The 12432-nt window shown below is 55.7% G+C and overlaps 1 protein-coding gene across 2 annotated transcripts in view; it reads left to right on the top strand.

Annotated features, from left to right (window-relative positions):
• The window catches only part of DLX3 (distal-less homeobox 3), a 33702-nt gene extending 23226 nt beyond the window's left edge, over nt 1-10476 (top strand). The window contains exons 3-6 of one of the 2 annotated variants that reach the window (XM_063628820.1): nt 1327-1576; nt 5321-5758; nt 6842-7032; nt 8610-10454. In XM_063628820.1, coding sequence (XP_063484890.1) covers nt 1561-1576; nt 5321-5758; nt 6842-7032; nt 8610-8957 — 993 coding nt within the window. In that variant the 5' untranslated portion in view covers nt 1327-1560 and the 3' untranslated portion in view covers nt 8958-10454. Of the gene's footprint in view, nt 1-1326; nt 1577-5320; nt 5759-6841; nt 7033-8609 lie in introns of both variants that reach the window. The other variant, XM_055258038.2, reaches the window with a different exon arrangement.
• The last annotated feature ends 1956 nt before the right edge of the window (nt 10477-12432 follow it).

Below are 12432 nucleotides of genomic sequence, written 5' to 3' on the forward strand. Positions count from 1 at the left end.
ATAAAATGGAGTAGTGTTTGCAGATAACCTATGCACATCTTCCCATATACTTTAAATTATCTCGAGATTACTTATAATACCAAATAAAATGTAATTGTTATATAAGTAATTGTTATGCTATATTATTTATGGAATGATGACAAGAAAAAAATAGTCTATATGTGTCCAAGCACAGATGCAATTATTTTGCTGAATAATTTCTATCCAAGGTTGGATGAATCCGTGAATGCACAGCCCATGGATATGGAAGAGGGCTGATTGTATATACTATACACTTCCGTTTATATAAAGGTAAAAAACATGCAAACTTGATCTGCAATGCTAGGAGCGGAGACAGTGTTTACTCTCAGGGAGTAGGAACTGGAAGGGAGGGTGAGGGGGCTTCTGAGGGTTGGATATTGTTTCCTAACCTGCTACTCAGCCTGGGTGCTGGTTGCACAGCTATGTTTGATTGATGTAAAGCCTTTAATTAGGACTTGTGCACTTTTCTGCAGGTATGTTAGATTCCAGTGTGTGTGTGGGGCGGGGGGGAAATGACACATTCTTTTTCTCATCAAACATCTCCTCTTGCTGGTGTTCTCTTTATTTCGAGAACGGCCCCAACTTCCCACCCAGTTGCCCAAATCAGAAGCTCAGGGGTCATTCCCCCACTTCCCTTCTCCCTGCCATTCATATCCAGTCCATTCCCCAGCCCTGTCCCTCTGACCTCCTTAATGGCTCTCAAATCCACCCACTGCTCTCCACTTCCACCCACTTCTCTTCTCTCTGGCATTGGCCAGCACTGCCTCTTCCTTAACCCAGACTCGATTCCCTTTGCTTGAGCTTCTGCAGTAGCCTCATATCTGGGCCCCTCGCCCCCAGTCTTATCACTTCTGATTCGTCTCCACACAGCTGCCAGAGGGATCCTTCTAGAATGAAAACCCAATCATGATCCTCCCCTGGTTAAAATCTTTCAGCGGTTCCCTGCAGCTGCTAAGTAAAGCCCATTCTCCTGCTTCAGGCTTCCAAGTGCCCTGAGTCCTGGGTCCCTGCTTCACCTTTAGTACCCCCCCAACCACCCCTACAAATACTATGCTTCACCCTTGAGAGACAAGAGTCCTAGAATTTACAATCACGGAGCATCAGAGTTTGGATGGCCTGCAGAGGCCATTTAAGAATCCAATTTTTGATTTACATATGAGAAAACCCAAGGGAAAGCGCCCCTGGCTGGACAAGGGTGGGTGGAGGAGGGGGAGGTGGCACTTTCCAGGGACCGGGAACCCTCTCCTTTCCCTCATCCGTGTTTTTCCTAGCCAAGTCCCACACATCCTTCACTTCTCATTTCAGATATCCTCCTGCCCCCTGAAGGGTTCAGGCCCCCTTAGGCTGGCACGGCCGCAAGTGCTGCCCCATCACAGCACACATCACATGATGGCGAAGCTGTCGTTAAGTGTCCGCACCCCCTGCTGGAACGTGGACTCCACCGAGAGGGGCCTGGTCTGTCTTGTTCATCACTACATCCCCAGCACCTAGCATGGGATCAGATACACAGCACAGACTCAGCAAAGATCTGTTGAATGAATGAAGGACTCTGGAAGTAAGTCCAGGCTGCAAAATGCTGGAAGCTTGGGGTGTATCTGCAAGGGAGTTAGTGAGAAGGTCGAGGAGTTCACCCTTGAGAGACAAGGGTCCTGGAATTTACAATCACGGAGCATCCGAGCTTGGACGGACCTCAGAGGTCATCTAAGAAACCAGTTTTTTATTTACAAATGAGAAAACCAAAGGAAAGAGCCACTAGGGCTGTTCAAAGGTGGCTGGGAGGAGGGAGAGGTGGCAGCCAAAGAATAACACAAGGTGATGATGAAAAGTGAATATTTAGTGCCAACAGGGCTCCTCAAGTAAGTAAATTCCTTCTGGGCACGATGGCCCTGCCCCTGCAGGTGACCCACTTCCGGGTCTTCCCAGTGGAGCTAAGCAGACTCTTTCTTACAATCACCACTAGATGGCGCCACTCCCCAAGGCAATGGAGAAAGCAGGGTCAGCCCACCAGGGCTAGGTCCTCCCTGAGTTCCTCCCTGAGGCCTCTCTCTGAGCCCCACTGCTGTGCCAGTGCCCAAGTGGCATGATGCCTGGGTTCCAGGGAATAGCTTGCTTCAACAGGGTACCTTTTCTCAGTGCTAGAGACAGTGTGGGCAATGGACTGTGACCTTGGCATTGGCCGGCACTGCCCTTTCTCCCTCCTACCAGACTCCCAGAGGCCCCTGACACAGGCTGCCCCACGTCACCCCTCCACCAGAGGCAGGACTCGGCCAGGCTGACACCGGCTCGTCTTGTTGGCCCGGGCAAGGTGGGGTGGGTGGCTGTGGTCCCACTGCATCCTCCGGCTACCTCGCCATCCTAAGCTAACAGGTGCCCACCCAGCAGTTGGTGGCTCCGGTCCTGCCGGCCTGACGAGACCCTTGGGGCCTTCCCCTACCCTGCGGCCCAGTGCCTGCTCCATGCTTCCCGCTGTCCTGACTCTGCCCAGCATGCCTGAGCCTCAGCCAGGGGTCCACGGGAGCAGTGCCAAGATGATTCAGCCCCTCTTCAGCATTAGGAAGCTTCATTTATTCATTCAACAATGGGTCCTGGGTATCGGAAGGTAGTGGTGAAGTGGACGGACCCACTCCGGCATCTTGGAGCATGTCATGCAATGGGGGTAGGGGAACATGTGTTAACCTCACATTAGCAAACAGTGGTTTAATTGCTTATTTAAGTTCCTACTGTTGCAGTTTCTATGAACTATGAACCATTTCGAGAGCTCTTAGAATTTCAGAGCAGAGTGGAGCTTAGAAATTATCCTAGTATAATCCACCACCACTGCCCTTTCAAGATTCCAGGATTCCAGAATTCAGCCTAGGGCTCATTCTCTTTACTCAGGAGCCAGGGCTTGGGGTAGGAGTGAGGAAAGAAGAGCGAGGCTTCTGTGAGGGCCTGGGGAGGGAGGGAGGTAGACTACCAGCTCTGAGTCGCCTGCCACTTCTTGATCTCGGCTGATGAATGAATGAATGGATGAACCCCTGAGAAGGGCTCGCCCCACGCTCTTTGTTCTCTGAGGGGGCTGCAGTTAGCGAAAACAGAGGGCACAGTCTGCGGGGCGGGGCGGGGGAGCTCCAAAGCAGGCCCTGAACGCCTCCCCCGCTCCCATCCTGGGAGGGAGCCGGCCCGCCCAGTGCCCTTCCTGCCCCCAACGCCGCAGGCTCTCTGGGCGCCCTCTTGGCAGCAGAACAGAGGGCACCCGGAGCGGGTGGCAACTCGCCCCGCCACGGGCTCGGAGCGGCGGGCGCTGGGCGCTGGGGGGACGCGGAGATAGGCAGACAGATAGCGCTCCCCTCGCCCGCCCCCGCCCCCGCCCCCACCTTTCCCACGCGGCGGCCTCCGGGAGTGGCCCAGACCAAGCGGGCACTCACCCCTGCCCCTCAGTCCGCGGACCGTGCCCTCTGTTTCTGCCAACTGCAGCTCTCAAAGCCCTTTGGACTGCCGGAAGCCTGCTGCGCGAGTCTGACTTTGGAAATGGGCATAAGCCCCCTGTACACTGCTCTGCCAGGCAGGGTCTTCGGAGGAAACCCCTCCCCGGGACTTGGCCGGGCGCCGGGCTCGGGGAGCTGCAGAGCTCGCAGGAACCACGAGGTGGCGCGCTAGCACTGCGTTCGCCCGGCGAGGCAGGGCGAGGGGACGTGGGGTCGGGGGAGCGAGACGGGCAGGCTGGGAACTGAGATTTGGATTCTCTCTCCCAGAGAACGACGAAGAGCAAAATGGGGTGTGGGAGGGAGGGATGAGCTAGACGTTGGGAACAGCCAGCATGACCTCGGGGGCCCAGTTTTGTGGGCTAGACAGGACTAAAAGCTGGGGGTCCCCACAGAGGGGAGCCATTCTTCAGGGCTTTTCTGGTGCAGGAAGAGTTCAGTGGAGCAGTACAGCTCCCAGTTACTGGGGATGAGGAAGGTACTGAGAGGTCTAGACACATCTGCCTACAACCACACATTCACACGCGGATGGCCCTCCACTTACGCTGCCTGCACCGCCCCCCACACACACACTCCTGCATGCATGTACATCTGTGGATACCGTGGAACACATGAAATCCTCACATCACACACCCCAAATACACTCGTCCCATGCACCCGATCCCAAAAGTGTCCCCAGTCCCCAATGCTGTCCCATGATACACAGAATCTGCCCTCAGACTTATTGAAGCACACAGTCACAGAGCCAGCCTGTGTCCATCCAACCAGAGCCAGCCTGGTCCACAGAGCCAGTCTGGGTGTCCACCCAACCTCGTGGGGACCCCAGGTCCCTTGCTACCTTCAGCAAGACCGGGCCATCTGTGAAACTGCACACACATAGCTTTGGAGATAGTTCTGGTATCACCGGACAGGCTGTACATCCCCATCAACCTCTAAATCCACACAGGCCTGCTTCCCCTTCTCCAATAGGATCCTCCTAGGGTTAAATTATGTCTTTCATCGGCTCAAGACACTTTTGCCTGGTGGGCACCTTCCTTCATAAAAAGAAAATTTTTAAAATTACATTTCTGTAATTATGTAATACAAGAATATAATAGCAATGACTGCATTGCTATTGAGATAATATATTAATACCGTATATTCAAACATTCTCTTTCACCTAAAAGGTGTTTTCCTTTTCTTCTGATTTTAAGAGAAACCACTTTCAGAGGCCGTGAGTCCTCACCACTTTGGGTACATTTGTGTGCCTGTCATTTGCACAGTGCGTGCACACGTGTGCACACACACACAACCACAGCCCACTTTAGACCATCTCTTTCCACAAACACCCAATGGGCAAATTCCCCTCCTTCCCTACCTCACCTAAGCCCATCTCTCATCCCCCAGCCAGAGAAACAGACTGACAGATCCTGGGGGCTCTATAGAGCAATCCTTCCCCTCCACCTCCACGCCCCTCCTTCAGAGAACTTATCTGGGCTGGAGCTACAAGAGTAGTAAGGAGGGTGTGTGTGTGTGAGTGTGTGTGTTTTGAGTAACAACAAAGACTGGGAGAAAGAGAAGAGAGAGGAGGGAGGAGAGAAGGAAAAGGGAGAGAGAGAGAGAGAGAGGAGAGCACAGGAGCCAGAGAGCAAGAGCGTGTTTTGCCTGGAAGGCAAGACTTGCAGCCAATCAGCGCGTAGGAGCCTCCCTCTGCGACTCCACTATTGAGTCTATAACCGGCTGGCCGGGCGGAGCTGGCAGCATTTGACTGTGGCTTGGGACGCGAGGAGAGGCGCGCAGCGACCGCCTGACGGCAGGCAATGGTGTAAGCGCCTCTCGGCCTCCCCCTCCCCCAGACGCGGCCGGGTCCTCCCCTCGCCTTCTGGACACACACCCCGCCTCTCTTGCACTCCGGTCCGTTCCTGTCCTCCGCGGAGGCCAGCCCTGGGGAGGTGCAGCGCCCGCCAGGATGAGTGGCTCCTTCGATCGCAAGCTCAGCAGCATCCTCACCGACATCTCCAGCTCCCTTAGCTGCCATGCGGGCTCCAAGGACTCGCCTACCCTGCCCGAGTCTTCTGTCACTGACCTGGGCTACTACAGCACTCCCCAGCACGATTACTACTCGGGCCAGCCCTATGGCCAGACGGTGAACCCCTACACCTACCACCACCAATTCAATCTCAATGGGCTTGCAGGCACGGGCGCTTACTCGCCCAAGTCGGAATATACCTACGGAGCCTCCTACCGGCAATACGGGGCGTACAGGGAGCAGCCGCTGCCAGCCCAGGACTCAGGTGAGGGCCACGGGGTCGCGAGGACAGTGGGAGACACTGGAAGGTTCCCGAGGGAGGAAATGGCATGGACTGGAAGCCAAAATCTAGGAAAACTTCTAAGAAAACTACTGCCTGGAGTTAGAGAAGTTGGCCTAGATGACCCTCAGAGGGACCAGGCAACCTTCCAACCCCGGGTGTGCAAGCATTTGGGGCGCGATGTGCGCGGTGCGCCGCGGTCCGGGATGAGGATCGGGGTGAGCTGATGGAGGAAGGGGAAGGCTGTGGGTTGTCAGGAAACCTCCGAATCGAGGTGATTTCGTGGGCATTTCAGCAGGCGATCCTCGATCAAGTCGCAGAGGGCTTGGGGGTAGGCGGCAGGGGCTGGAAACTCTAGGGGCCCTCCTTTGGATAAGGGATGAGGAGACTAGGAGTCGTGAGGGGACAATGAGAAGGACCCACGGAAGTTGCAGGAAAGCAGAGGGAAGCAGCCACTGAGAGGCAGCGAAGCTGAAAAAGGGAAAAGTGAAGTCAGCAAGAGGGAAGTATGGAAAGACAGTGAGAGAAAGGGCAGAAGAAACAGGAAAGGAAGGAGAGAAGGAAGGGGGGAAGAAGGGGGACAGGGAAAGAAAGAAAGTCTGCGCTATCCTTGCAACTTTTCTGAAAATCTAAAGCGATTCTAAAATGAAACTTTTTTAAAGGGCGGGGGCTGGACGGGAAGGAGCGAGAGAAACAACCGACGGCGAGATGGGACTGGGAAGGGGGCGGCCAGCAGCCGGGCGGCGAGGAGCCCCGAGGCTGGGAGGCGAGCCGGGAAGGCGTCGTGAGCGAAGCCGAGGCGGTCCTCGCGCAGGCGGCGGCTGGCGCCGGGGACAGTGCTCCGGCGGCCGGGCGCGGAACTGGGAGTGCCGCGTTGTGGGCCGCGGCCGGTTCCGGCTCTGGGGCCGCGGCTCCCTCCTGGGCCGCGGGCGGCTGAGCGCGCGGCCGGGAATCCCGCGGCTAGTCGGTGGGCTGAAGGGAGGAGCGTCCGGCGGGGCCCTGGAGGGTCGCAGGAGTCGCAGGCCGAGGCTGAGCCGCCCCCTCTTCCGCCCGGTGCGTTCCCCGCAGTGTCGGTGAAGGAGGAGCCGGAAGCAGAGGTGCGCATGGTGAATGGGAAGCCCAAGAAGGTCCGAAAGCCGCGTACCATCTACTCCAGCTACCAGCTGGCCGCCCTGCAGCGCCGCTTCCAGAAGGCCCAGTACCTGGCGCTGCCCGAGCGCGCCGAGCTGGCCGCGCAGCTGGGCCTCACGCAGACACAGGTTGGTGTTTGGCTGTCCAGGGCCGTGGGGGCGCGCGGGACCCCGTAGTTCCCCCGGCGCTGCCGAGCCTGGCTGGCCATTGAAGGGCCCTGCGGGCTCCTGGAACTCTTGCCTTTGGGATGGGGGCGTGCGAGGTTCAACTTCGGTCGGAAGGTTCTGCGTTAGCACGTGTACAAGTGAGCATATTTGTGAACCCGTGCAACTGTGTATGTCTGTCCCAGGGAGAGGTGCCCTCCTTCCCCTACTCCAGAATCCCCAGCTCCCAAGTCCCCCAGCAGTGCTGGTCACTTAGTAGGAGTCCACATCGTGTTTTCCCTCCAGGCTAGGCATGTGTGCAGACTGTCGGTGTGCATGTATAGGCGAGTGTGTTTGCACACGTGCTGTATGGGTCTGCATGCACCGGAGGATGCTCATATAAGGAGTGTGATCCTGCCAGGGTCATTGTTCATAACGATGGGGGCACGTGTGTGTGACTGTGCGCCCTGAATGCATGTGCGTTCTGAATGCATGTTCAGAAATGTGTGCTTGCATCAAAATACCACATTCCTGCTCAGCACCTGAACACTCAGAGAGGCCAAATTCCCTACCTGAAGGAGATGAGGACTCAAAAGTGAGTGCCCCACCTCCACCCTCATCCAGTCCCTAAAGCCCCCAGCAGCCTGTCACTGCTCAGGGGAGGGGCAGTGGATGCCTGGCTCCCTCCAGGTGTTGACAGGCGGGCCTAGGTTGCGGCTGTGGCTGTGGTTGCGTGGGGCCCCATCCGCCGGGAATCTGGGTCACCTGGTGAGGAGCTGATTCATTGTTTGTACCAGTCATGGGGTGGGGAGTGGCAGGGGGAGGGGGAGATACCCCAGGGGAAATTTGGGGAATCATGGCTCACCTGCTCCTGAGTCCCCAGGTCACCCCCATCATCCAGCCCGAGCCCAGGAGAACTTCTCCACGCCTGAGTGTGTGAATGTGGGTGCTCATGTTGTGGGGTGTTTATCTGGGTGTATCTGTGTCTGCGTGTATTTTTATTGTCTGGTGTCTGTGTGTGAGGCTGTGAGTGGGAACGTGGCTGGGTATGGAGATGTGTACGTGGGTGTATTTGTCTCTGTGTATCTGTGCACCTCTGCTTATGGGTGTCTAATGTGAATGAAATGCTACCAACCGTCCATCTCCCACCTCAACGGCCTTTTATTGAGTGCGTACTACATACCAGGCTGCTTTAAGTTTTTTATATGTCGTACCTTATTTGAGCCTCAGAATGACCCTATAAGGCAGATAATAGTGCTGTTCTCATCCTCATTTTGCAGGCAAGAGGAAGGCAAGAACCAGAGAGGTTAAATAACTTGCCCAAGGTCATGCTTAGTAAGTGACGAAGCAGAATTTGGACCCAGGCAGCTGAATGTTCCTAGCCACAATTCTACCCCAGATCCAAGAAACTGGTGTCCCCGGAGTCAGGAGGCCTGTTTTTTGCCTGATTCTTATGTGAAATTGGGTTCTGGCCTTGCTTTTTCTTGGCTGGGTTCTTCCCAGGGTTTTTTGTTTTAGCATTCTGAGAGGCTAACTAGCTACCCCTTTCTTCTCTGGCCCAGGTGAAAATCTGGTTCCAGAACCGCCGTTCCAAGTTCAAGAAACTCTACAAGAACGGGGAGGTGCCGCTGGAGCACAGCCCCAATAACAGTGATTCCATGGCCTGCAACTCACCACCGTCACCCGCTCTCTGGGACACCTCCTCCCACTCCACTCCGGCCCCTGCCCGCAGTCAGCTGCCCCCGCCGCTCCCATACAGTGCCTCCCCCAGCTACCTGGACGACCCCACCAACTCCTGGTACCACGCACAGAACCTGAGTGGACCCCACTTACAGCAGCAGCCGCCTCAGCCAGCCACCCTGCACCATGCCTCTCCCGGGCCCCCGCCCAACCCTGGGGCTGTGTACTGAGCACCCACCTGGCCTGTACCCTTGACAAAGGACCCCAGGACCAGGCAGAAGGCGCCTCCGTCCTAGCCACTCAGGAATCATCGAGGAGCACAGGGAAAAGGAACTCCCTTTCCCCCTCCCTTGCCCCTTCCTCCAGGGACCCAAGCGCTTCCAGATGACATTTGCATGGACCAAGGATGCCCCTTGAACCTCCCTCCCTCTGCCTAGACACTGGGGTGCCCCTCCAGATGTGGGGACATTCCACCCCAGTGGGGACAGCCATTCTCCTACCTGCTCCAGGAGCCTGGATTGGCTTTAAATGGCTCATCATCTTCCAGCTTCTTAAACTCAGTGCCTGTTCCCAGACTGGAGACCTCGGGATGGGGGAGAGTGTGGAGGGTTTGCGGGTCCTGCCTGTGCTGGGGCACCTGGCACTGTGGATCTTAAAACTTGCCAGGCCTAGTTCCTCCTGAGCCACTGGTGGTCTCCCCTTGCTCGAGCGGCCCCTCGGCCGATAAGACAGCGGACATCATGACGAGGACTCTGGGTGGGGACCTGAACTGGTCACCGCCCTGCACTTCTAGCCCTCATTTAAGATTTGAGGGTGAAACCAAAGAAAACCCCCTAAGTGAGGGAATCTTTTAATGTTTGTGGCTTTAGAGGAAACAACTAAAGGAGCCATCTCTCTCCCCTCTCCTCCGTTCCAAGAGGAGGGATGGGTCTCAGACGTTTTTCCTATGGATTTATTTCTTCCATGTCCAGGACTTTGCACAACTTTGGTTTTAAAAGCTGTTGAAAAATAGGAAAACAAAGGGCATTGTTCACAGATAGGGCCAAGTCTCCCCTTGCAAGGGTGCCTCTGTTCTGTCCCTGCCCCCACCTCACCTTCTCTACTCCTCCGGTAAGTTGGCAGTTTTGGTGCCAAACCCCAAATCTCCAAAGAGACATACCAGGCAAGACAAACCCCCAAACACCTCCTTTCCGGTGGCCTTGGAAACAGATTGCTCCGAGCTGGAGAATGTCGGGTGAGGTGCATGGGAAAGGAGGGAAGAATTAGAACTTGTGCCTTTTGGAGTAAGGGGTAACTGCCTGGAGGGCTGGTGGCACTGCCCCTCCCTGACCCAGACATCCCACCAAAGCTAACTTTCCTCCACCTATGATGCAGTAAAACATCGGAAAAAAAAAAAAAAGGAGAGGTAGAAGACTGTAGCTATATATATAAATATATAGTAAGTTTTTTTTTTTTTTTTTAAGAGCAACAGAGAGAAGCAGCCTCCTCCCTGCTGCGGTTTCCTATTTATGTGGCCATGTTCCTCCTGGACGGATCTCCCTGTGTGTTTCAAGCTGAGAGATGTGGGCTCCGGCTGGATTTGGGTTTTGTGGGAGGTGCAGGGGCCAAAAGAGACGTGGTAGGTCTCCAAGAGTCCCACCCGGATGGGGAAGAAGCAAAGCCATCTCCCACCCCCTTCCAGCCTTCTCATTTCTGCTTTCTTACTGGACTCATCTTTATATATAATGTTAATAAAAAAGACGAAAATAACCACTGAGCTCTTTGAACTGGAGGCTGGTGGCAGCTCTTGTGGGGAGGGTCTGAGAGTTGGGGAAGGTGTCCAGTGGGGAGGCACTTCTGAGCTCTGAGGGAGACGGGGCCCCCAGGAAACCACCGCTAAGGTACTGGGCTGGGCCTGGCCCCTGGTGGCAGGTGTTCCTGAAACCATGGCTGTCCCCAATCTGGGCAGGTCTTTGGGGGAGGCTCCCAGAAGCAGCTTCCCTGACTCCACTGCTTGGCGGCTTGGTGCTCAGAATCAGACAGCTCCCTCTGCACCGCCGCCGGGTCACCTCAGGGCTGGTCTTTGATCTGGAGCTCACATGCAGACATGCTTGCACATGTGTGTAACCCCCCTGCCTCCACGCCTAGGCACTCCTGGCCCCTCACTCTCCTGTCTGTCCCTTTCAGCTTGGGGTGAGGGTGGGGCCTCAGTCAGGGGGACACCACTGCTCCCTCAGCGGGGAGGGACCTAGCACTGTGATCCAGGCCTGGTGATGGGGGAGGGGTCTGTGTTTAATTCTCAAGGAAAGCTCATGCCCTGACTCAGAGCCTTTTCACTGCCGCCACCCTCCTCTTCTAGGTGCCCAACTCCAAGGCTTTGGAGACGGAGAGCTGGAGGTGGCAGAATGAATGGAGGTGTGTGAGAGTGACACATCTTGGCACAGACGGGAGACAGCGTGAATGCATGCACACGCTTGTGAAGCTACCTCTCTCTCCCATGCATCAAGACACACAATGACATCTCCCCATCATCACACACACATGGACTCCCACTTGAGGCAAACCTGTCATCTGCAGACACATGCACAGACGCAAACACACACCTGAGATATGTTGACATCACACAAGGTACAAAGCCAAAGCCATAATACTCCAAGAGATGTGGGCTGCCAACACAGGTGCACAGACACACATCACTCAAGTCACCCTAGCATCAGACACACATACACACACACACACACACACAGAAGCAGAGCAGCTCCCTGTAATGGAAAAAGTCAGATAGAAAATCAGTAGCATGGCCACGCATGGTGGCTCGCACCTATAATCCTAGCACTTTGATAGGGCAAGGCGGGCAGATTATTTCGGCCTAGGAGCTCGAGACTAGCCTGGGCAACAAGGTGAAACCCCGTCTCTACAAAAAACACAAAAATTAGCCGGGTATGGTGGCATGCACCTGTACTTCCAGCTACTCAGGAGGCGGAGGTGGGAGGATTACTTAAGCATGAGAGGTCCAGGCTACAGTGAGAAATGATCACACCACTGCACTCCAGCCTGGGCGACAGAGCAAGACCCTGAAGAAAAAAAAAAAAAGGAAAGAACGAGAGAAAGAGAAAGAAGAAAAGAAAACACTACCCAACAGCCGAGGTGACCCAGCTCAGATAGGAACCTCTGTGTCAAGGCCCTCAGTTGCCCCATCTGTCAAATAGGGATAACGATCCCCACCCAAAACAGCCTCTGGGGCTGTTTTGAGGCACACAGCAGACTAAGGATGAGGGAGAAGGAGCAGGTCTCGAGCTCACAGAAGGGATTTGTTGGACACTCACAGCCACACAGATGGGGGAACCTCCAGCAGGGCTCCAGTGCTGGGGAGACCCAGCCCTCATCCAGTCCCCTCCCTCTCAGAAGGTAGGCTCTTCCCTCCCCTATGCCCGCGGGAGGCGGAAGGGAGGAGGGCCTCCAGCCCACGGACGCCAGCCGGGCTGGCAAGAGTTAAGGTGGCAGCTGCCAGGCAGGGCTGAGCTGAGCAGTTTGGTTTGAGGGCTGCGTGCAGGCGGGAGCAGCGAGGCGGCAGCCGGGCAGACTTGCTGGAGACACTGCATTTTATTAGGGCTGGGCTGCCAGCAAGGGGAGGGAGAGAGAAGGAAAGGGCAGAGAGAGAGGAAGGAAGGAGGGAGGCAGGGCGGGCAGGCGGCGGCTCTGGGATGAAAGGGTGTTGTAAGCTCC

Source organism: Symphalangus syndactylus, chromosome 20 (assembly GCF_028878055.3).
Source record: "Symphalangus syndactylus isolate Jambi chromosome 20, NHGRI_mSymSyn1-v2.1_pri, whole genome shotgun sequence".
NCBI classification, from domain to species: domain Eukaryota; kingdom Metazoa; phylum Chordata; class Mammalia; order Primates; family Hylobatidae; genus Symphalangus; species Symphalangus syndactylus.